Below are 24,873 nucleotides of genomic sequence, written 5' to 3'. Positions count from 1 at the left end.
ATTTTGGAAACTGCAGTGCTGTCCGCCCACACTTCATGGTACTGTCTGAGAATCAGATGGTCTCCTTGAAGTGCTTAGCATAACACAATTAATTCCCTGAGATTGAGTTGCCCATTGTTTGGCCCACTGCCTGGTATACAATAAATGCTCGATAAATGATCTATGGATAAGTAAATGAGTTAACTATATAATAATTATTTTTGTTTTGGGATTAGGAGTGACAAGCTAGATTTTTTTTTTTTTAATTCAGTATTGATGCCCCCGCCACCTTCTTCTGCCTGTCTCTCATCAGCTTTTTGTCGCCAAGTCTGGCCTCTTTCTTAGTCCATCTCTGCTGCCTCCCTGTCTGGCATTGAGTCGCACATTGACACTAACTGTGGACTTAAATAGGTCCAGAGTCTGGGGGCGGGGGGAACCGGGCTGAGGAATGGACCACTGGCCCATTAGAAAGGAGAGTGTCTCTACATATGTGTGTGTGTGTTTCATCAATGTTGAGCAATGTTTAAGCACCTGTTGTGGGCATGGCACTAACCTGCAGGTGCTGGGAGCATAGTGTTAACTAAGATAGAGCCCAGAATAGAGCAAATGTCCTCATCAGCTGGGTGGGAGTGGGGCGGAAGAAGACTTCCTGGAGCTGAGGACTGAGGCCTCAGTGAGGCTTACTTGCAGCAAGAATAGGGAGGATGTGTTCCAGGGAGCGGGCTTTCCCCAGGCCCTGGTGCGGCTCTGTGCTGGGAGGAGGAGGCTGACATGGCTGCAGGGAGTCCCCCAGGGCCTCGAGCCCCAGAGAGGAATCATTGCTAAGTGAGATTTCACCAGGACTTAATAACTACTTGGCCAGTCCCAGATCTGAGAGAATTGAAGGTTTGGAAGGCATTGTTTTACTAATCTGCGTCCCCGGCTGCCACCCTACTTTTAAGAAGCAAGATTACGTCATTTATCAGAAAATGTACAGTCTGTAGCATTCTTCCCCAGCAGTGGGGAGAGGCTGCCCTCTGCCCTCTTCTCAGAGTGCTCTCTCTGAGCCTAAGCTCCCAAAGCTGGGCCGAAAAAGCCACGTTTAGGTTGGACAGAATCCAGCTGCTGGAGGCTGCATTGCTTTGTCTCCATTTGGACACTGGGCCCTTGAGCGTGCTTTGTGAGGCTGGCTCTGGGACGGATTGATGGAGTATTGTTGGCTGTAAATAAACCTCCATTCTCACGACCAGGATCTGGTACTTCTCTGCTGAGCAAATCCTCCCAGCTCAAATGGCCGCTTATCCCACGTCATGGAGCCATATTGTGTCTGCTTCCTTCCTCTGATCAGAAGCAGTTTCTGAGTAGCTGGACTTTTTTGTGTTCTCTGCAGAGGGAACCACATTCCAGGTTCTACAGTCCCTGAGAACAGGGTTTCTGTCATGGCTGCTGCCTTCTTACGGGTCTCAGACACAGTTGATTAAGGAACCAAAGTTGGGCGGGTTCAGATCTCTGACTTCATGGCCATCCTCTGGGCTGCTGTGGCCACTTTGTGTCCTGGTGCCCCGGTTGGTGAGGCTTTAAGCTCAGGAGGAGCCTCGGGAGGTTAGAGGAGTGCACAGTCAGCCAGGGAGACCTTGCCACAGAATTGGTGTCTTTGACCAGCTCAGCACTCATTTCCCGTGTTCTCACTTGGCTTCTTCAGGAGTTGTGTGTTTTTATTTTTCATGTCTTCATTGGACTTGAACTAGACAGCTGAGGTGGTTTACCTGGTCTTTTCCCCTAGGACCTGTTAGATGAGATGCTTTGTTTTCACCTTCCCGGTGAACTGCCGGGGAGCCCCTCAGCCTGCCACACCTGAAGGCCATGCACTGTCACCTCCAGGTCTGTGCAGGTTTCTGGACATGCCTCCTGGTTGGGTTCCATGCCTCCTGCCTGGGTTCAGGACTTTGACCAACTGAGAATATCCACCTGGAGGCCAGGGGGATGGATTCCTACAAGTCAAGACAGGGACCCCCGTGGGTTCCAAAACACCACCTCGGGGGAAGAAAAGGAACAGTGGCTTCTTGTTGCTTTTTACTTGTATCCTCCTAACTGTTCCTTTCAGCCTCCTTAAGGGGATAGAGAGAATCTATGGCAGGTTTGTATAGCCATTGTCCTGAACCACTGGCAGTTTAATAATGTGAATCTTTCATCTCTCTCCTTAGCTCTGTCATATGAAATACTTCATCAGATGTTTTTCATGGGTGGTTTCCAAAATAACTACCATGGGTGCTTGGTTCATTTTGTACTGAATTCCTGGTATCTGAGGCATGACTGGGAGGAGAAGGGTGTCTTTCTAGGTCTTTGTATTGAGTGTGGACCACCTGTCCCCAGGCCTGTCTTCCCAACTGAGGCTGCTTTCATTGGATGAAATTTACCTCAAGGGACAGTTGAGGGTAAATGGTCCCAAAAAGCATCTTTGGGGTATTTGACAGTCATCCTCTCTGATCTCAGCAGACCTACCAACTCTCCTTCATTGCTGACCTTTCTTCAGCATCGTTTGAAGTCCTCGGCTCATTCCCCTTTGAAGAACACTGATGTATGGCACCAGGCCCTTCACGTAGGGCATAACTGAGCATACTTGTAATGCTCAGGGCAAGAGGTGGGATTAAACTGCTTTTGGATTCAAAAGAACGTCGGTTGTTGGCTTCTTTGGGGGCATCTTGGCCAGGAGTTCCACAGGCTCACACCCCAGCTTATTCATGTCAGAGGACAGAATTACATTCTAAAATCTAACAAGGTGTGGCCACCAGGAGGCACAGATTCCCATTGTTTCATTGTCCATGCCTAGGAGTCCGGTAGGTGGCTGTGACAGGGAGGAGGAGGATCTGAACAACCACAGATTCCAAAGTCTTTCCAGGAGACCTTTGTGAAAACCTCTGTGGTTTCCAGTCCTTCCAGTTCATGGTGGCTCATTTATATATTCAGTTTTTAGGATTCTCTTAAGGCAAAAGAATCTTCTTGCACTTCGAGTTGGGTCCATGGTTCATAGGTTGGTGCTTTGCATGGAGGGATCAGGGAGCTGAATTCCTCTGCAGTGATGGGGAGTGGGGGTTGTTTCTGGGGATGTTGGGTTTGGGGTTGAGTAAGAGTCCATAGCTCCATGGGGCCTGAGTATGCCCTGGACACGCCCCACCCATGTATGTGCATGTGCGCATGCCTGTGCATGGTAAGAATAAAAAAAAAAAGCAGAGCAGTTGGCAAATTGAAACCAACTATCAACTTTATCACTTTTTGTGTTTGTGTAGAAAGATTATTTTGAAAGAATGAGGAACCAAGCCAAAAAAGGAAAGACTGAAAGAAGAGAGAACACCTTCCTGTTGGTGGTTTTGCCCTAACATTGCCTTTCTCCCTGAGATGTGACTAAACATCCTCAGCTGAGCCAGGAGAGGACCTTGTGAAATGTGGGAATCCCCACCCCACCTCACTGGGGGCACAGGCTGCTTGGAGGCCCCCGGGATAGCTCACAGCCTTTCTTTCACCCTTCCCAAGGAACCCTCAAGAGAACAAGTATTTTCCCTTGAGAAGAGACAGGTTTGGTAACTGCGTTTCCTTGTCCCTCTGGGGTAGGCCGGGTAGGATTCCCACTTGGCCATCTTGCCTCCTTCTTCGGGGCCAGCTGAGGGGCTGGTGCCCTGCTGTGCTTTGGGAAGGAGCCCCCAGGGGGCCTTTGAATGGTTAAGGTCAGTCCTCAGAATACCAGCCAACTGGTCTGGAAAGGGAGGGGAGGTAGAATGTACCCACAATCTTGTGCTGATGTTTTCTCACAATTAGCACCCAGAAAGCTGTCCCCTAGAGGGAATATTTAAGGACCTCTTACAGTCTTCGCGTTTTGTTGCTGCCACACTCTTTTTAACACTGGTTCCTTTGGAGTCACTGCTACAAAGGGATTCTTGTGGGGCTGCTGGAGACGGGCACTCTCTGTAGACCAGCTGATTGATGATCAACCTGAATTTGGCACAGCACTCCTCAGGCATGGCTCCCAACCCTCTGTTCCCTAGCGCAGGCCTGCCTCCCCTCTGCCCACCTGACTGGCAGGGAATGGAGTAAGGACTGGAGGAGATGGGTTGCTAAGCAGCCGGGCCTGGAGGATAGGCCCATCCAGGTTGAATGAATAGCTGCAGTGTTCAGAAGAGTGAGGGGTTTGGGCCTGTCCCAGAGTTGGGAGGGACTTTTTGGGGAAGCAGGCTAAGAACTACTACTCTGCTCTTGGCATGGAGCCATCGCACAGGAGGGCTTTTGGTGGCTGCCTGGCACCTTCCTTTCTGAAGTGTTAATTCTGATGTAACATCTCTTCGTGTAAGTGGAGTACACAGAGGTCTGCAGCTGTGTCCATGTGCCCATTTTACTTTGTTCCAGAATTGTTACTGTCTTGTCTCCTCCCCCACCAACCAAAGGAGAAAGAAATAAGATCCAGCAGCTTGTTGTGAGCACAGCTTCTGCCACTTTGCTCATTAGCATGTCGTGGCACTTGAGACCTCCTGATCTGACTGTGTGTAAGGGGCCGGATGTCCCCCCCGCCAGATGGGGAAGACAGGTGTGTTGTTGTTCTTGGGCATTTGGGACGATGGAAGCAAGGGAAGGCCTCCCCACTGCCTGGGCTTGCGACGGGAGCTGGGACCGGAGCCTTCTCCGGGTGAATTTGGTTAGGTGAAGCACTTACTCTGAGCTTTGAAATACAGAGCAAATCCAGAAAAACGTCTGATAAGAAACCTTTGCTTTTAAAAGTTTCTGCACCCGGCCGTCGCTGAAGGACCTGTAGAAGTGGGTGTTGCAGGGCAGAAGTTTGCGTTAAGGATCAGAGAAAGCTTTTTCTTTGGAGAGATATAAAGCCAATGTAAAGCGCCAAGAGGTGAGCCAGGAGAGAAGCTGCCCTGTGCCAGGGCCGTCCTGGGGCCTGGTTCAGTCCCTTATTAACGGCCCAGTACCTGCCTGCTCCAGGGTTCCAGGAGCTAGCCCCTTATATAAAGTCTCCCTTTTTTGCTTAAACTGAAAGTAAGAAAAATCTCTTGGAAGCAGATAGTCTTTTGTGCTTTAGTCTTGCGAGTCTTATGTTACAAAGTTGCCACATTTTGCTTCCTCAGTACTGGGTAGGGGTGGCTGACCAGGCCCCATGGAGACAGCAGGCAGGGTCCAGGTGTACAGGTGACAGGTGGCTGGCATTTGCTCTCCTTGGCATCGGTAGGTACTGGTCCTTGCTGGGGGCTGTGGAGGAGGGATTGAAGCGGGCATCTGGACCATCTTGGCTGCTCTGATGAGGAAGGGGGTGTAGGAGGTTCAGGGGCCCCAGAAGGCCCCCAGAGCACCAGCTCACTCTTAGGTTCCTTGTGTTGCCTGCACCTTTTCTCCTCCCTTAAAATCCTTAGTGGTTTCAGTGAAGAGAGGAACTGAGGGTTAGGAGTCCCAGGCTTACCTCTTTGTATTTGTCTCTCGTTTACAGGATAATCCCGAAGTAGAAAAGCGAGATCCTCAGGAATTAGTTGGTAAGTACCCCAGGGGGAGCCTCAGGGGCAGATCTCTGAGCCTTGCCCAGAGCGAACTGGCTTCCAGCCATGCCCAGGCCTGCCACTGCCTGGGGCTTCTCTCTGCTTCAGCCAAGGCCACTGTTCTGCTGAGAGCCTTCTCTTCATGTGCTCTCTCAGGGCCTTTGGCATTTCCTAAGATGTCTGAGTAAGACACCCAGGGAACAATTCTTCTTTGAAAATCGGATTCATGGTGCATTTCATTGGGCTCTGGTCAGTTGCCAATGTTGTCAAGATGGATTGAGGGCCCCCTCCAGCTGGGAGCGTTCCCCTTGTGCCCTAGGCCTGTCCTCTGTCCTTGTACGCCCCCGCCCTGTTTTGCTGGCATATTCCTATGCTCAAGGAGCAAACATGTGGCCTCTGCTGGCACTTCACTTTGTCACCAAGAGGGAACATGCCTCGTACATAGCCCCAGAGTCTAGGGCCTTTTGTGACTTGGGAGGGCAGGGCAGTTATGTTTGAAAAAATGGCACACATGTCATACCATTCCTGTGCTAACTCCAGCCTCCTCATCCTTTTTAGAAAGTCCCTCAACTCTTAGTTTGGTCATGGACTTTGTTTTTTTTTTTCTTTTAATTTTTATTTATTTATGATAGTCACAGAGAGAGAGAGAGGCAGAGACATAGGCAGAGGGAGAAGCAGGCTCCATGCACCGGGAGCCCGACGTGGGATTTGATCCTGGGTCTCCAGGATCGCGCCCTGGGCCAAAGGCAGGCGCCAAACTGCTGCGCCACCCAGGGATCCCCTGGTCATGGACTTTGTAACAGCTCTGCCAACACCTGTCCCAACCTCACGGAGAGGATGACCCTCCCTCCCTGTAGTGACTGAGCAGGGGTCCTGCTTATCCGGGCTTTGCTTCAAAGGTAGACGACAAAACCTACACCTGTGCTTCCAGATGGAGGCTTTGTGGCTTGCAGCCCCTTGGACCTGTCCTGTTTTTGGACAGGATCCTTTCATGGGATGTGGGAGGTTGGGGAACCATTCTGGTTTCCCTAACTAAAAGAATGGAAAATTGTTTCATTACATTTGTTTTCTGAGGAAGGCTTGGGTAGGAACAAACCACAATGAATAGCCCAGACCCTCAGCAGGATTCTGCCTTTATCCCCAAGTGTGAGTTTTTCAAATCCTATAAAAATCAGAATTTTCCTAGACCTTAGCATTCACTCCTTAGAAAAATGGCACTCAGAAGATGCGCTGGTCTGCTTTGCAGAGGAAGCAGAGCAAAGCCTCCTGCAAGCAGGGCAGACCGATTCCTCCCTTGGCCTCAGGCAAGCAGCATTTGACTTACTTCACTATAGTTTTGCCTTTTTTAGAATTTCATAAAAATCAGGATTTCTCAGCCATGGCACCCTTGACATTTTTAGCTAGATAATTCCTTGTGGCAGGACTGGCCTGTGTTTGACACGAAATTTTAGCATCCTCCGTCTCAGGATGCTCCTAGCTCTCCCCTCCCTCTACCAGATGTAACAGGGGAAAAATGTTTCTAGACATTGCCAGGGATCCCTGGGTGGCGCAGCGGTTTGGCGCCTGCCTTTGGCCCAGGGCGCGATCCTGGAGACCCGGGATCGAATCCCACGTCGGGCTCCCGGTGCATGGAGCCTGCTTCTCCCTCTGCCTGTGTCACTGCCTCTCTCTCTCTCTCTCTGTGACTATCATAAATAAATAAAAAAATTAAAAAAAAAAAAAGATAGACATTGCCAAACATCCCCTCAGGGCCCCAGGGAGCATAATTGCCCCCCCCCCCTTTCCCGTTGAGAACCATGGATAGAATTGAAATTATCACCTTATTTTTTTGTCTGGCTTCTTTCACATACCATATATTTTTGAGATCCTTCCATGTTATTGGGCATATCCATAGTTTCATTTTATTGCTCAGTATATTCTTTCACTGGGATTACCCCCATCCATAATTTCTGTCTCCATTCACCACAGTAGGTCTTAAAGCCTCATACTCTTATATCCTCCTACGTATTTCTCACTGACGAGGTAATAATTGAGCTCTGCCTGAACTCAGCTCCTTTTGTTAATCACTCTGGAGATAGGACTCTTGGATTGCTCCCCAGATATGGGCAGGATTTTCATATGTGTAGACAGCCGCAGGTTTAATGGAGCAGATGAAAGCAGAGAAGCCGACTCATGGGTCTCTCCAGCACTGTGGCCACTTGACAGAGCTGAATGCACATGCCCTGCAGATGCCCCACTGATGCCCCGTGGTCATGCCTGGAACAGTGGCCTGGGGTGGTAAGCCAGTTGGATTCTCCGTGGGTCTGGTGAACCAGAAAGCACGCCACTGCTTCCTGCTCCCAGCCCCACAGTACCCACTGCGCGATCCCCCCCGCCTTGGGCACTCCTTACTCCCCACCATTACGTAACCCCAGCTGACTCGCTGCTCGGCTCAGATTCATACCTGGCAGCTATGGATACCATGACTGTTTCCTGGCTTGGGTGTGCACAGAGGATGAATCACCAAGATAGACTTCTCAGATCCTGAGTACAGCTGGCCTTCTAGAATGCCCCCAGCACACCCAAGAGCAGTTACAGTACCTGGAGCTGCGCCAAGTACCTGGACACATTTCTCCACGAATTTCCTAGGAAAACAGTTTGAGGCTTTGTGGCTGCTCAAATAACCATTTATGTGGGTTTGTGTCTTCTACTTCAAATCATGCTGGGACTTAGGAAAGAGAATCACTGAAATATTGCTCCAGGAAGCTATGGGAAAATTTTTACCTAATTTTCTGACTGGCCCTTCACTTGCCAGTTACTTTGTAGGAATTCTTTTGTTCCTAACCCAGGAGCTCTAAAGGGGCTCTCCCTTGCTGTCACGCTGTATACCACTGGAGCTTTAGTGTGGTTGGGTTGCTGAGCAACGGCATCACACCCTGTTTTTCTAAAAGGCTTTCCTGGCAAATGCCAAAGGGCATTCTTTGTCTCTCTGTCATGTACACATCTACTCTCCACCCCAAGGGAGTGCTTCACCCTCCATGTGCCCAGAACCTACCCAGTCTCTCCTTGCTTTTGCCCTCCAGAAATAACAAGTACCAGCTCGCCCTGGCCAGTTCCACTCTCAGCTGGCCTCTGCAGCCTGCTTGGACCTCAGGCTGAGAACCCCAGTCTCTCCCAGGGCTGAGAAGACTGGGGAAGTCAAGATGAGACTTGAACTCCAGCCAGATGTGGGTGCCATCATTGCTTCAGGAGTCAGGAGATGGAAGGGACCAGGCAAAGAGGAGCATGGGGTCCCCTGGGGGAAACTGCTTCTGAGCTGCACTGGTCCAGGACAGGATCCTCGCCCTCACCAAAAGTGGCAGGTCTAGTGCTCTGCGGTTGTGGCATACCCAGTGAGAACCCGCTGCCGACCGTGGGAGTTGGCACAGGCAGCATGTGGAGACTCTGCCCCCACCTTGGGCTTTGCAGTGTACGCAGGTGTGTTTTGCAGCAACAGAGATTGGCAAAGCCCCCGGAGCCATATCCTCAGCCCTGAGTTCTTTATCATCGTAGTGAGACTCTGAGTAGAGATCAAAGTACCTTATCTGCTAAGAAAATATTAACCCAGCACAAGGAGAGAAGAAGGCAAGGCTGTGCTAGGTTCTCACCAGACAGTCCAGGTAGCCTCTCAGGGCTAAGAAATAGTGGCCTGGAGCCTGGCACACAGTGGCTACCCAGTAAGTACTTGCTGGGTGTTACTGGTGCTGTTTTGTTCATTCTTTCCCTTCATCCTGCCCCACCCCTCTCCGCCTGCTGTTTGCTCACTGTATGGTCCTTTTCATGAGAGAATGTTTTAAAGAGCACGGACAGAACCTTTTAACAAACGATGCATTGTCTGAGTGATCCAGAGCATACTCTACAGGCCCAGGGTGGCCAGAGGCTACAGCAAAAAGAACAGAGAATGCAGCATCTTGGGTGGGCAGTGGCAGATCTCTGAGGGGATTACCCCTTGGGAGTTGTGATTCTTCACCCCAGAATCAGACCTTTTGTTTCCAAGAATGAGGTGGACCAAAAGGACGGTTGATTGGTTTATTTTTGAAAGACAATAGCTAATAACACAGGTAATTTTTTTTTAATACCATTTATGCACAAGGCAGTTTTTAATGTTTTGAATCCCAGAGCCTAGGGGGAACCCTGAACTCTTTCTCCTCTTATCTTGGGTAGGATGAGAAGGATGACAGTAGAGTCCTGGGAGGGTGTCATAGGAATGTAGGGGAGCGGGGGGGGGGGGGGGGTTGAGGGGTGGGCTAGAGGGCTAGAGCTGGTTCACATTGTGAGCTGGTGGTGCTCCTCTTTTCCTGGGCCTGGGTCCAGCAACAAGAGCATTGGTACCGTAGAAACTGACACATGCTGCAAATCATAGCTCTTTCCCTGCCCCCCCCCCCCAAGCAGGTTGTTAAATATTTACCAGCATACCTCAAACAGACCCTTTCCTGAAAAGTTTGCTGCTGGGATGCAGGAAACCACATTCTTGACACTTGTCCCCTCTGCCTGAACAACTCTTCCACCTACTTGGCACACGCTGGCTCCTTCTGGTCATTTGACCTCAACTCCGATGACAGAGAAGCCACTCTGAGCACCGTTTTACTGTTTCATAGCCTTTCCCTCTCCCTGAAAAGATCTGATGTGCCTTTTTTAAACTATCCATGTTTAGCCCCTGCCACCCAACATACATCAACAGAGTTCTTCTGTTCTCTCACAGCCTCCTTTTCTGAAAGAGTCCGGAACATGTCACCTGATGAAATCAAGATCCCGCCCGAACCCCCTGGCAGGTGTTCGAACCACTTACAAGTAAGTGTAGAGCTTGGCCGCCACAGCCCATCCTGTGTGGGGGAGAAGGCCTGGTCAGGTGTCCGGTTTGGTGTGACTTTAAGCCTTCTGTCAAAGAAACAGGCCGGTGGGCAGGAGCTCACATGTCCGGCTTACCTGTCAGGAGGTTGCTCTGAACCAATGCCAGCCTCTGCCTTACCTGTCAGGAGGTAGCTCTGAGCCCACTGCCAGCCTCTGCCACATTACCTGGTGTGCTGTTCTAACAGGACCCCAAGCTCATCCTCAGTGGGGTCCTGAGCCTAGGCAGAGAAAATACCATGATTTTCTGCAGTGAGCCAGTGGGGAACTCCTCTAAGAAACAGAGGGACCATTAGAATGGAAAAGAGATTATAGAAGTGTAAATACACAAGTGTTAATGCACCTGAGATTCCTGTCCTCCTCTCCTGACAAAACTGCATAGACTTAGCCGGAGGTTTTGAAATCCCAAGGATTTGGAGCATTTAATGCAGTTACTCCCTTGGGAGCAGGGCCTCAGGGGGCAGCTGGGGCTTGCAACTCCTTTTTTTTTTTTTTTTTTTTTTTTTTTGTTTATTCATTCGAGAGAGGCAGAGACATAGGCAGAGGGAGAAGCAGACTCCCTCTGGGGAGCCCGATACAGAGCTCCATCCCAGGACCCCTGGATCATGACGTGAACCAGAGGCAGATGCTCAACCACTGAGCCATCCAGGCCTCCTGGCTCCTTTTCAGCAGCTCTGATTGTTTCTCCTTAGCCTTCTGCAGGTTCCCCTTTGGGTAGAACCTTGTGACAGACACTGGGGCTGACACCCAAGGTTGCCCACTACCCGGTCCACCAACTCTGCCTTTGATCCCATAGGTTCTGCTGGCACCTCTGGCCACACCACAGCCCCAGGGAATCATCCTAATGGATGGATGACTAAGGGAACCTGGGGCAGCGGAATGCATCTGGCTGGGCAGGACTGGGGGCACAGTGCAGGTCCTCTTCCTTTCCCAAAAGTCTCCTCCCTTGGCAGAGCTGTCCACCCGGCAGTGTAGCACCTCACCTCCCTGCCAGGCAACAAGCCACAGCCTGTAAGGAGTCCAGCAATCTGCCAGAGATACCCAGCTTTCTCAGCCTTTCAGTTCAGTGTCCTTCTCATTTTTAGATCCTCCTAATGGTAGAAACCATGACATTAAGTGAACACTTTAGTTGACCTGAAATGGGAAAACCCATCTGATGGCCCAGGGAACCCAGCAAAGTAATCTGTAAGATACAGGTCGGCCTCGTTTCACCAAGCCTTCTGTGTGAGGCTTCCTTGCTTTGCCCTTGAAGAGAGAACGTTGAAGGTTGCCACTCTTGGTCGCCTCTCCCCTGGCAAATGTATTATAGACCTCTCTCTGCACTTCAGTGCTTCCTCTGGCCAGTCTCTGCAGAAAGATTCGGCCTTCTGACAAAGGGAGTGGATCACCTCTCCTGATGTTCCTCAAAGGGCGTTACACAGGATTTCCAGCCCTGCCCACCTCCTCTTGCAGGTGAAGAGTGACCCAAGTGTTTTCCTTCTGGAGAGTTTGTGCATTTAGCCGCCACTAGTGGGGGAGGCTGCAGAGAGAACCTTGCCCTGGGCCAGCCCCAGCCTTGCTGGGTAAGACTGCTCCTCCTCAGAAGCGGCTCTGCCCCAAGACTCAGGTTTCTGCAGCCTCTTTCTGTGCTGGGTGGTATGGATGCCATCTTCTGCCCATTTCATCTCTGTGGGCCTTGAGAAACCTGTGGGACTGGCCGGGCTCCTGCCAGGTGATTCTCCTCTTGCCCATCAAAAGCCAAACCAGGGGATCCCTGGGTGGCTCAGCAGTTTGGCGCCTGCCTTTGACCCAGGGCGCAATCAAGTCCCAGTATCAAGTCCTGCATCTGGCTCCTGGCATGGAGCCTGAAGTCTTTAAAAGAAAAAAAAGCCAGAGCAGGGATCTGCGGTTGGGGTGGGGGGAGGTTTAATGAGATGGGCTCTTGACCCCCCACAGTGCCTCTTAATAAAGTCATGGGGATTGGCCATCTATGAGCCTCCCTACAAAGGACCCTGTAGGAAGTTTGTGAGGCCAAATCCAAAAAATTCTACTCCTTCCTTTCTCTGAAAAGACCTACCCTTCCCAGGTCTCCCACTGAGGACCTAACCCCATGTTAAACTTAAACCAGTATTGAGCCCTTCCATTCCCCCTCAAAGCTTTGCCTAAATCCTCTTTGGATGATTCAGGAGCCAATTGAGGGGGAGTTTCATCCATGGTCTTCCCCATGGTTTCTCTGCCTTGACGTTTTACTGCCCCCGCTGCCAGCCATCCAGAGGGAGTCAGGAGAAAGCAAAACAAAAAACAAATTGGTCTCCATTTATCTTATTTGTGCTTGGCGCTGGTCAGAGGCTGGGTGGAGAAAGACAGCATGGCTGGAGTAGGGCTTCACGTGGCTCTGTGGGTCTTCTGTGCCCAGGCATCCACCCAGCATATGTGCCCACAGACTGGGATTGCCAGTGAGTAGGGTGGTGTCATAGGTGCCCTTCTGTTTCTCTTCCGCAGGACAAGATCCAGAAGCTTTATGAACGGAAGATAAAGGAAGGAATGGATATGAACTATATTATTCAAAGAAAGAAAGAATTTCGGAACCCCAGGTGAGTTTCCCATGAGTCTGCAGGGTCAGTTGAGTCACCAGTATTGGACTAGGGACTAGAATACCCCCCATGGAGGTGGCAGCTACAATGTAACCTGTGCCCAAAGGGGCCATCACCCCAACTACAGTGACACAGAAACCGGGATGAAGAGTGGAGGCCGTGAGGCCAGAGCTAGGATGGAAGAGGCCTGGCTGGGGTCTCCTCCTCACTCTGCCCCTCCCAAGGCCTCCATCTCATCTCTAGAGTGAGGGAATTGGACTAGGCAGTCCCTGAGGGTTCCTCTTTCCCCGCCAAACTGTCACTGATTCTGCGTGCAGGTGACAAGTTTTAGGAACAGTGCTGTGTCTGGGTCTTACTCCCTCCAGGGTCTGAGCAAGTGCCACACCTGTAAACAGTTTGGTCTGGTGGCATCAGGGCCCCGACCCAGCCACGCAGCCAGATGTGGGTCATATGTCAGATGTCTGGATAAGACCAAAAAACACCATACCAGTCCTGGCTCCTGGCTAACGATCCATCTTGCTGGAAGTGGCAAGGACTTGGAATGACTTAATGCCTGTGGACATTTCTCCTTTTATTAGGAAGCTTACTTGCAACAGTTTAGCTGGGTTTAAATGGTTCTTCTGAGCCTAAGAACTAGACGGTTCTGATCTCTCTCAGTCTGCTGCCACACAAGGCATGGTACTAGAGCCTGCACAGTGCCTTCTGGTATTGTTCTTTCAGCATCTACGAGAAGCTGATCCAGTTCTGTGCAATTGATGAGCTGGGCACCAACTATCCAAAGGTATGTCCTGCATGCAGAGGCTGAGGGCTGAGGGAGGATGCCCAGGGCCCTGTGTTCATTCTGCTGGATTCAGCCTGGAGCCACTGAAAGGCCCATGTAACAGTAGCACTGGCTGAAGAGCACAGCCCCCAGCTCTCTCATTTGAGTCCCTAATGCTCTGAAATAGTCCAGGAGAGAGATCGCAGCGACAGACCTGGCCCCAGGCCCCTGATTGGTTAGGACATGAGTGTGCATCACTGTGCTCCTAAAGCACAGCCCACAGAGAGGTATCACTTCCTCTGTGACTCCCAAGAGCAAATCGGCCACCCCCTTCGCTAGAGACCAGGGATAACAGCTGAGCCCTCATGCCCTTAAGGCAAGAGCCTCCAGGCCAGGAAAATCCATGGGAAGACTTGGGGAGAAGGGATGTGGGTTTCTAAGCCATTTGTCATTCAACGACCCTGGCTGGCTACAACATTAACTCTTACTTTTCCAGGATATGTTTGACCCCCACGGTTGGTCTGAGGACTCCTACTATGAGGCCTTAGGTAGGTGGCCCTTATCTGTCTCTCCTCCTGTCTGCTGTCAGCCAACAGGTATATCAGGGTCTCCTCTGTGTCAGGGCATTTCCAAGGGAGTGGGTATACGGTCTTGAATGAGATAGACCCACTGCGACTTAGGAGGCTTATGACCTGGCACAGAAGGCAGAGAAGGAATAGTCCTAGTAATGAGGGGTGTTGTGGTGGGGGGTGCAGGCTGGGCCAGCTAACCTGCGGAAGGAGGGGGACAGTCTTGCTGAGAAAGTCACGTTTGAGCTGAGGTTCGAAGGTGCCCAGAGGCCAGCCAGGCAGATGCAAAGAGTGTCCCAGGCAAGGGGACTGCATATTCTGAAGCCAGCGAGAAAGCATTTCCTCAGAGGTCCTCGTAGGGAGAACTGGGAGGAATTTCAAGGAGTCCAAGCTCTCCGATGGCAGACCTTAACCCAGCAGCCCACAGACCAGATCTGGCCTGTAGGTGTGTTTTGTTTGGCCCACACACATTTTATCTTGCTCTAACTTGAATCAGTTGCCAACGTTTTACCTCAAATCTGTAATCTCGGCTTCTCTTGGTCACTGGGCAGGTCATCCACACAGGGCCTGCATCCCCACATGGTGACAGCCAGTGCTCGGGAGCAACTGGCCCCTCCAAGACAAGGCCCCAGCGCCTGGGCCTTTCTGTGTGAGGCCTGTGCTCTCTGCTGGCCAGGGGCGGGCACTTCCGTTTGTCCATCACAAAAGGACAGTGAGCCCAGTGGCCCAGAGGCTAGCGCACACACTGAGCAAAAGCCCAGGGGAGGCAGCAAGTGCTGGTGTGGGGTCCCTCGGCTTCAGGTGGCCTTTCACGTGGGAGCTGTTCCGGGACTGCTTTTGTTAACATCTTCTCCTGTTTTTGTTAGCTAAAGCCCAGAAGATTGAAATGGACAAATTGGAAAAGGCCAAAAAGGAACGAACCAAAGTAAGTGATGGACTGATGTCCTAGGGGGAGGGGCAGGTATGTGGAGTGTCGTTCCTCGCCCCCCCACTTTCAGCTTGAAGGTGCCTCTCAGTTGCTTCCATTTGGTTTCCTGGGGTCTTGTGGTTTGCTGCACTCCCCCCTCCCTCTGCTGCCTGCTACAGCTGCGGAGCCCTGCTGGCTCTGGGCATGGTCATCAGTGTCCTCCCTGGCCTGATAGAGTAGTGGGTCTTCCTCCTGAGATCTGATCTGCACAGTCTGCCTCCATGCTTCCTTGTAGGTCCCATGCCTGGTGGCCAGCTGACCCCTTATTTTAGGGTCTGAATAGCACTTCTTCTCAAGCAGCGTGATTTACTTTTTTTAAAAAAGCTCTGCATTTTATTTTTTTTAAGATTTTATTTAATCATGAGAGACACAGAGAGAGAGAGAGAGAAGCACAGGCACAGGCAGAGGGAGAAGCAGGCTTCATGCAGGGAGCCTGATGTAGGACTCAATCCTGGGTCTCCAGGATCATGCCCTGGGCTGAAGGCGGCACTAAACCGCTGAGGCACTTGGGCTGCCCAGCAGCGTGGTTTAGATCTTTGGAGAACAGAAATTTGGCGATGAGACTAAACATCCTCAGGGCGCTATGCCCTTTACGACCAGTCTCTGAGAGAAAGGGGCCTTGGCACCAGGTCTGCCCACCTTGGCTTTGCCCTGACCCTCCTGCAGCAGCTTAGCCTTCAGGATGCCTCCAACCCCCAGCAGAGGGGCGGCCACCCACCAGGAGCTGGTGCTGGGGTGATCAGGTTTTCTCGTTCTTAGTGCTTGATGGAGTGTCCCTTCTGTCTCTTTCCCTCCCCATTCCAAACCCCAGGCTTAGTGTGGGACATGTCTGCAGCACCTGGGAACCAGAGCTGTGCTTCTGCCACACGGGTGGGTACACCTCCACCCAAAATGTGAGGCAGGGCAGCAAGCTGGTTTGCCCTGCACGTGCAGAAATGTGGTGATGCTGGGAGCAGTCCAATGTCTAGAAGGCTGTCCTCAAAGTAGTAAAATTCAATTCTCTCTCCCTCTTCCTCTGCCCCTCCCCCCAAAAAATAATAAAAAAATCAAAGGGGCCCCTGGGTGGTCCCATGGGTTAAGCATCCAACTCTTGATTTTGGCTCAGGTTCTGATTTTAGGGTCATGAGATTGAGCCCCACCTTGGGCTCTGCACTGGGTGTGGAGCCTGCTTGAGTTCTCTCTCCCTCTGCCCCCCCCCCCTCTCCGGAACACAAAAAAATGTAATAAAAGTCTCCTCCAAGCACCTCTTGGACTCCTCTCCCTCTCTTAGCACAACAGGGCTGCTTCTCACTGCCTCCTCTGTACAGCACAAACTCAGCCCCGCTGGCCGAGGATGCGGATAAACTGCTTGGCACAGCCCTTATCTCTTCCCTTTCTCTCTCTCCAGATCGAGTTTGTGACAGGCACCAAGAAAGGTACCACAACCAACGCCACAGCCACCACCACCACCACAGCCAGCACAGCAGTTGCAGGTAAAGGGAGGCTGGTCTGCTTCTAGCCACACCACAGATGGAGCCGGGGTTTCCCTGCCTTGTTTGGGGGAGCAGAGCCCATGGAGATCTGGGCGTAGGCTCCACCTTGCTGTGTTCTTTTCTGACCCCAGAGTTTGCAAGGCATCATGGGAACTTGGGGTGGGGTCCCCACTTCACTGGCTACCCCTTCTGTAGGGGCCCCTAAACCCTGACCTAGAAAAGAGAATGTTGCTTGTCAGTTTATTGTCCTGACACTCATCCCTTGCTTCACTCCAGATGCCCAGAAGAGAAAGAGCAAGTGGGACTCCGCCATTCCGGTGACGACGATAGCGCAGCCAACCATCCTCACCACCACAGCCACCCTGCCAGCTGTCGTCACGGTGACCACCAGTGCCAGTGGCTCCAAGACCACTGTGATCTCTGCCGTGGGCACCATCGTGAAAAAGGCCAAGCAGTGACCTGAGGGACCAGCTTGGGGTGGCTTGGACATTTCTTTCCATCGAGGGGAGGAGCCACTTCAGGACTTGGGGAGACTGTGCAGCCCGGAGACCAACATTGGCACAGAGGTGCCGCCTTGTTTATTTCAGGACTGGGATCTGCTCCCCAGATGCCACCCCAAGAGGAGCCTCTTTGTGGCGTTCCAGCCAGGAAAAGGACATAGCTACAGAGGAGTCGGGTGCTGTGGACGGTGTCCACACACCACTTGAGGTCCGGTGCCCTATTAAAAGTGCCGTATTCTTCTGTCGGCATCTTGGCTGCACTGGCCTCTTCTGTGGTCTGTTTTCAGGCAGATGCGGAAGTTCCAAGTGCCCTCTCTATCTCCTCTTGTCGGGTTTACTACCTCAGGGTTGGTAGTGGAGTGGCCAAAGCCTGTGGCACTAGTCAGTGGGGGCAGCCCAGGAAGTGGCTGTGGTCATTCCCGGCATGTGCCTCTTGGCACGGGCAGGTGGGCGTCCAGAGAGTGGGGGAGGCCCCATGGTCCCGCTGGCCGCTGCCCTGATCCTGAAAGCCAGCCAGTTCTCAGACAAGAGCCGAGGTCTCTGCTCCCTTGGGGGAGATTGAGCCCTCCCAGACTCTTTAGACACACCCAGGCTTTTGAAGTCCGGCCCGTTACCAGAAGGCCTGGATTTGATCCCCAGGCTGCACAGGGAGCCCAAGAGGCATCCGCGCCTGGCCAAGGCTGCCCCGGTCCCTCAGTGCCCACCGAGCACAGCCAGCGGGCTCCACGCCGTGTGGGACATGAATCACCTCCTGCCCTGGCGGCGGCGGCTCATTGTTTACGTGAAAGCCAGGCTCTTGGGAGGATCCTGCCACCCCACCTTTCCTGTGCCTGTTATCTCTGCCCCACAGCAGCGCCTGGGCAGCGCCAGTGGCCGCCGGGCTCCTCTTGAGGCCAAAACAGATTTCCCAGCCGCTGTCAGCCCAGAAGTCTGGAGGGAATTCTCTCGCTTTTCTTGGCCCTTGGCAGCTGTCCAGCCCAGCGGAAGGGCTATGTGTCAGAGAGGGAAGCCGGGCTGTGAAGAGCCGTGTTGCTTCTGTGGCATGGGCAGAGGGTTAGAAAAGTGCTCCTAAAATTGCACCTGGTAACTGTCGCATAACCAGAGGAGTACCATGATCCTGCCCCACCATCCCCAAAATAAAAATTGACTCACACTTGTCCCCACCCTTGCCCCCCTCCACACACTTGGGCGCTAAGAGAGGTCAGTGTCATCCTCCCCTCCTTTGATGGGACTTTGCAACCCTGGAGAGGAGCTGCTGCCCCTTCAGTCCCAAGAGGGTCTCTGAAGGCTTCCTACCCTGCAGCCTCCAGCGGAGGCCCCTCTGTGGTGCAGGGGCACCGGGGTTGTGTGGGAGGCGGTGCAGCACAGTGGGCATGGCAGGAGACGTGGACTCTGCCCCTCTGCTCTGCTCTGGATCCTGGTTTAAACAAGTTGTGTTTTCAAGTTGTGTGTCTTGGGCCCTTATCTCTGTGAGTCTTCTCTGTCAATTCCTGTAATAAAGCTTTCTAATTAAATTAGGGCAATTGTGAGAAGTCCGTGAGATGATTTGTGCAAGAGCTGTATAAACTGTAACGTTCAAGTGCTTGGGGCCCCTGGGGGTTTCACTTGGGGAAGCGTCTGCCTTTGGCTCAGGTCACGACCCCCAGGTCCTGGGATTGAGTCCTGCATCAGGCTCCCTGCTCAGCGGGGCGTCTGCTTCTCCCTCTGCCTCCTCCCCCTGCTGACCTGTGCTCCAGTGCTCTCTCTCTCTTTCTTTCTCTCTCTCTCTCTTTTTTTTTTTTTTTTTTTTAAATCTTATTTATTTATTCATGAGAGACAGAGAGAGGCAGAGACACGGGCAGAGGGAGAAACAGGCTCCACACAGGAAGCCCGACATGGGACTCGATCCTGGGTCGCCAGGATGGCGCCCTGGGCCGCAGGAGGCGCTAAACCACTGAGCCACCCGGGCTGCCCCTCTCTCTCTCTCTTGAAGAAATAAAATCTTTTTTAAAAAATAGGTACAAATGTTTGACCCATCCGGTTCCTTCTTGATTTAGACCAAGGAGAGAAGCAGACTGCACAGCCACTAAGACTGGCCAGGGTCATGGCCCTTTGCTGTCCTCTGGGCAGCCCCTGCCCTGCGCCTGGACAGTCATGACCACTCAGCCAGTGAATTGGGCAGCCCCAAGGGGGCCGTGCTATTCCTCTTAGAAGCCTTGTGAGTTGGGTCAAGGCCTCTAATGCCTCTGAATTTGACTTCATTCTCCTGCAAAATTAGTTTAGTGCCTGCCCACACCTTAGTCCCACTAAGGCTGGCATGGAGTCTCTGTGGACACTGGATGTTGCAGGCACTAGGGACCCAAGTGATTTCTGCCTGGTTGGCCCCTGCTTTCAACTCCTCAACTCCCATCTAGACAAAATGAACTCTATCCCACCCACTCAGGCATCCCTACCCTCTTCCTATAGTTCTAACCATGGGTAATGACCTCAGGATCCATCCCAGGCCAATGGCTCCATACCTGGGATCCTGTGCTGTCCCCACGTCAGATGGGCCCCTTGGGAAACCCCTTCCCCATCACCATCATTCCTGCTTAGCTCTGGCCCTCATCCCCCATGTGGCAGGCTGCTTCCACCTCTTCTATGTCATCTCAGCCTCCCCACTCCCATCCAAGCTCCATCTGGCCTCACTCTACAACCCTTCACCAGCTCACATGGTCCTCTTCAGTGTGGCATTGCAAGGCCGCAAATGGTCTTTCCACTCAGCCTCCGCCTCCAGCTCCTTTTCTCCACTGTCCCTGTCCCCATCCCCACCTATGTACATGTGGTTCTTCCAGATGCAGCTCAGACTTTCCTCCCGGACTCCCCTGGGTGTTAACTGCCCCCTTCTCCGGGCCTTGTAACCTCTGCACACGGGTTGCCAGGCTGAGACCACGCATGTCTACTGGTTCCCTTTGTGAATGGAGGCAAAGCAGTCAACCATGCTGTGCCCCAAGTGCCCAGGTGATTGGACTTCCAGTGACCTGCCCTCACAGCCTCCTGTTGTAGGTTGTCTGCACATTGGCAATTATTGATGTTCAGTGATGGGCACAGAGACGTTTATTATCCCCTCTAATTTTGTATATGTTTAAAATCTCAAAATAAAATAAAATAAAATCTCTTGGGAAGCTGGGTGGCTCAGCAGTTGAGCATCTGCCTTTGGCTCAGGGCCTGATCCTGGAGACCCAGGATCAAGTCCCACGTCGGGCTCCCTGCATGGGCCTGCTTCTCCCTCTGCCTGTGTCTCTGCCTTCTCTGTGTGTGTCTCTCATGAATAAATAAATAAAATCTTTAAAAATAAATAATAAAATCTCTTTAAAAAAATTAGAGGGAGCCTGGGTGGCTCAGTCAGTTAAACCTCTGCCTTCAGCTCAGATCATGATCTCAGGGTCCTGGGATTGAGTCCTGCATCAGGCTCCCTGCTTAGTGGGGAGTCTGCTTCTCCCTCTCCCTCAGCTCCTCCCCTGCTTGCTCTCTCTCTTTTTTTTTTTTTTAAGATTTTATTTATTGGGCAGCCTGGGTGGCTCAGCGGTTTAGCGCTGCCTTCAGCCCAGGGCCTGATCCTGGAGACCTGGTATCGAGTCCCATGTTGGGCTCCCTGCATGGAGCCTACTTCTCCCTCTGCCTGTGTCTCTGCCTCTCTGTGTCTCTCATGAGTAAATAAAATCTTAAAAATATATATTTTATTTATTCACGAGAGACACACAGAGAGAGGCAAGGACATAGGCAGAGACAGAAGTAGGCTCCATGCAGGGAGCCTGATGTGGGACTCAATCTGGGACCCCAGGATCACACCCTGGGCTGAAGGCAGATGCTTAACTACTGAACCAACCAGGTGTCCCTCACTCTCTCTCTTTCACTCTCAAATAAAGTAAAATAATAATAATAATAATAATAATAATAATGACACCTGGGCGGCTCAGTAGGTTGAACATCTGACTCCTGGTTTCAGCTTGTCATGATCTCAGTCATGAGATCAAACCCTGAATCAGGCTCCCCATCAGCACAGATTCCGATTCTCCCTCTCCCTCTGCTTCTCCCCCACCTCTCAAGTTCACTCTTTAAAATCAATGAATAAAGGGTGCGGGGGAGGGGGGGCGGGGGGCTCAGTCAGTAGAGCATGTGACTCTTAATCTCAGGGTCATGAGTTCAAACCCCACGTTGGGTATGGAGCCTACTTTTTTTTTTTTAATTGTTTTTTAATTAAGAAAAAAAGGTCTGTGGAGCCAGAAAAAAGAATGAGGAAGATCTCCATGGACAGATTTGGAGTGATCTTAAGGAGAGATAAAATGAAAAGGGCAACGTGCAGAACACAGTATGGAATATGCTGTCTTTATGAAGAAAAGAAATGCTGTCTTACTTTTTACAAAACAAAAGAAAGAGATAAAAGAATAACATCCAAGAAATTAAGAAAATTCTCACTTGTTAAATTTGAACTGGAAACATCAATATGAACTCATGACCCCCCCAAAAAATTTCCCGGCCATGTCCATTGAAAGGGCCCACAAGCAATGGCCCCCAGTGGCAGTGAGTACATACATGAAGCACTGGGATCTTCACCTCTAATGTGATTTTCCACTAAAAGGACCAGGGCTCCTTAGAGAAAGAATCTTAGATCCCGAAATCTAAGTGGGATTGGGACAGTTTGTTACAGAAAGCAAGGAAGACTAACCGGAGTGTTTCAAAGGTCAGTTGAACTGGTTTGAAGGGATCTCCCACTGGCCAAATGTGATTAAATTTGAACATTCAGAAAGAATCAAATTATTGTCCAAAAAGGAAAAAACCCCTTGTTCCCTGTACACTACTACTCCTAACACCCACAAAACACTTCTGAAACCAAATGTGTGGGTTTTCCACATCATGTAATTCTGACACCAACTGCCTGTAGTTTGTGAGAGCTTAATCCAAGACTGCAGCCTCCCACTCAAATGCTAGTTGTTAAGGCTGCTACTTCGGCCTAACTGGCTATAAATTGGGGGTTCCCTTGACCCCTTCCTCAAATTCAATAATTTGCTAGAGTGGCTCACAGAGTTCAGGATAACAGTTTATTTATTGAATCACTGGTTTATAAAAGAATACGACTAAGTAAGAGTCAAATAGATGCATAGGGGCTCACTATGGAGTAAGTGGCTTGGAGCTTCCATGCCTTCTCTGGGCACACCACCCTCCCAGTGGGTCAGGTGTTCAACACCATGGAAACTCTCTGAACCCCCTTTGGTTAGGGTTTTTATAGCGGCTTCATTACTAGGCGTGATGGATTAAATCATTTACCACTAGTGATGGAACGCAATCACCAGCCCAAAGGTCGGTGGGGGCAGAGGTAGGGGTTGGGGGACGTTTGAGGCTGAAAGTGGCAACTCTAATCACGTGGTTGGTTCCCCTGACAACCAGCGCCCCCATCCTTCATGGCTTTCCAAAAGTCACCTCATTAGCATAAACTCTGTGGTGATCCGAAAGGGGCCTGTTATGAATAACAAAAGACACTCCTTTCACCTTTATAGCTCCAGAGCTGCTCCAGGAACCGTGGACAATGACCCAATATAGATCTCTTATTATATCACATCACCATTGTACATTATCGAATAAATAAAAAATTATTCATGCAAAACAAAATTATTCACGCGTAGTATTTGAAAAAAAGAGAAGAAAAAAATGTATTCGTCACCATTGGAGTGGAATATGTTAACTCCTTACTTCAAAATTGACAGTGAAAAGAATTCACCCTTTGGACACTACTGATAGAATTATAAAATAATGCAACTGCTCTAAAAAATAGTATAGTGGTCCTCAAAAAATTAAACACAGGACTACCATGTGATCCATCAATCCCACTTTAGGCTATATACCCAAAATAACTGAAAGTAGAATGGAGAAGATCTATTAGCACACTGTGTTCATATAACAGCATTATTCACAACTTCTAAGAGGTGGGAACAACCCAATGCCCATTAACAGATGAATGGATAAAAAAAAAAAAAAAACAGATGAATGGATAAACAAATGTAGTATTTAGATATTTAGGAATATTATTCAACCCTAAGACGGCAGGAAATCTTGCCACATGCAACACAGATGGACATTATGGGAAGTGAAATAAGCCAATGAGAAAAAGACAAATACTGCATGACACCACTTATATGAGGTCTCTAAAGTAGTCAAATTTATTGAGACAAAAAATAGAATGGTAGCTAACTAGGGGCTGGAGGAGGAAGAAATGAGGAGCTGTTTAATGTGTATAGAGTTTCAGTTCTTTTTTTTTTTAATTATTTATTTATTTATGATAGAGAGAGAGAGAGAGAGAGGCAGAGACACAACACAGGCAGAGGGAAAAGCAGGCCCCACGCAGGGAGCCCGATGCCGGACTCAATCCCAGGACTCCAGGATCCCGATCCTGGGACTCCAGGATCACGCCCTGGGCCAAAGGCAGGCGCCAAACCGCTGAGCCACCCAGGGGTCCCCGAGTTTCAGTTCTTAAAATGAAAAGTTCTGGAGACCTATTGCCCAGCTGTTGAACTGTACATTTACAAATTATTAAAATGGTAATTTTTATGTTTTCACCACAATTAAGATCTTTTGGGTCATTTTGTAATAAATTTTGGGGGGCATCTGGGTGGCTCAGTCAGTTGAGTGGCTGCCTTGGGCTCAGGTCATGATCCTGGGGTCCTGGGATGGAGTCCCGTGTCTGGCTCCCTACTCAGCGGGGAGTCTGCTTCTCCCTCTCCCTCTGCCACCACCCTCCCATGCATGCTCTCTCTCTCGATTACTCTCTCTTTCAAATAAATAAGTAAAATCCTTAAAAAAAAAATAGTGACTTTTAAAAGTTTCTACCTTACGGCTCCTAGATGGCCCAGTCGGTTAAGTGTCCACCTTCCGCTCAGGGTCATGATCTCAGGATCCTGGAATCAAGCCCAAAGTCCTGCTCCCAGCGCAGCAGGGAGTCTCTTCTCCCCCTCCCCCACCCATGCTCCTTCTCTCTCTCTCTCTCTCAAATAAATAAATAAATAAATAAATAAATAAATAAATAAAATCTTTAAAAAAGGGACGCCTGGCTGGCTCAGCAGTTGAGCATCTGCCTTTGACTCAGGGAGTGATCCTGGAGTCACAGGATCAAGTCCTGCATCGGGCTCCCCGCATGGAGCCTGCTTGTCTCTCTAGCTATGTCTCTCATAAATAAATAAATAAAATCTTTTAAAAAAAATCTTTAAAAAAAAATGTTTCTACCTTGTTCGAGGAAAGCATTAGCATCCTAGAAACTTAGGCTAGAAAGCAAAGGCTTTTGGTGAATGCACTAACCTCCACCACCCTCTTACCGATGGGTCCCCAACCTGAGCAGCAGCCTTCAGCGGGGTCCCCGCCCTCCAACACCCTCCTCCTCCCAGCCCAGCCCAGTCATCTCTGCTGCAAACTGGCCGGTTCTCCTCCCTAATGGGGTTTTGTGCAATTCAGAGATTTTCATAAACTGACACTCTTATTTGTATAGGCTTTAGTGGAAAGGAGATCTCGGTAGTAAAAAAACCCAGGACCTCCCTTAAGTCTCAAACAGGTTTTGACTCCTAATTCCCGGGTTTTACATATTTTCCTAGTTTACTACTTACTGAATTGTGAATAAGACTTCAGCCCCTTTTACTATTCAACATTCTTAGAGTCTGAATTATTGTTTTTTAAGAT

General features: G+C 50.5%; 1 protein-coding gene across 3 annotated transcripts in view; it reads left to right on the top strand.

Moving 5' to 3' along the window:
* The window catches only part of SAP30BP (SAP30 binding protein), a 36,246-nt gene extending 17,533 nt beyond the window's left edge, over positions 1-18,713 (top strand). For 2 of the 3 annotated variants that reach the window (XM_038546593.1, XM_038546592.1), the window contains 8 exons: positions 5,438-5,480; positions 10,204-10,292; positions 12,831-12,922; positions 13,643-13,703; positions 14,179-14,230; positions 15,118-15,176; positions 16,606-16,690; positions 16,967-17,439. In XM_038546593.1, the coding sequence (XP_038402521.1) occupies positions 5,438-5,480; positions 10,204-10,292; positions 12,831-12,922; positions 13,643-13,703; positions 14,179-14,230; positions 15,118-15,176; positions 16,606-16,690; positions 16,967-17,148 (663 nt within the window). In that variant the 3' untranslated portion in view covers positions 17,149-17,439. Of the gene's footprint in view, positions 1-4,356; positions 4,535-5,437; positions 5,481-10,203; positions 10,293-12,830; positions 12,923-13,642; positions 13,704-14,178; positions 14,231-15,117; positions 15,177-16,605; positions 16,691-16,966 lie in introns of all 3 variants that reach the window. The other variant, XM_038546591.1, reaches the window with a different exon arrangement.
* The last annotated feature ends 6,160 nt before the right edge of the window (positions 18,714-24,873 follow it).

The sequence above is a fragment of the Canis lupus genome, chromosome 9 (assembly GCF_011100685.1).
Source record: "Canis lupus familiaris isolate Mischka breed German Shepherd chromosome 9, alternate assembly UU_Cfam_GSD_1.0, whole genome shotgun sequence".
Lineage (NCBI taxonomy): Eukaryota > Metazoa > Chordata > Mammalia > Carnivora > Canidae > Canis > Canis lupus.
This window is presented reverse-complemented; position numbering and strand designations above follow the sequence as displayed.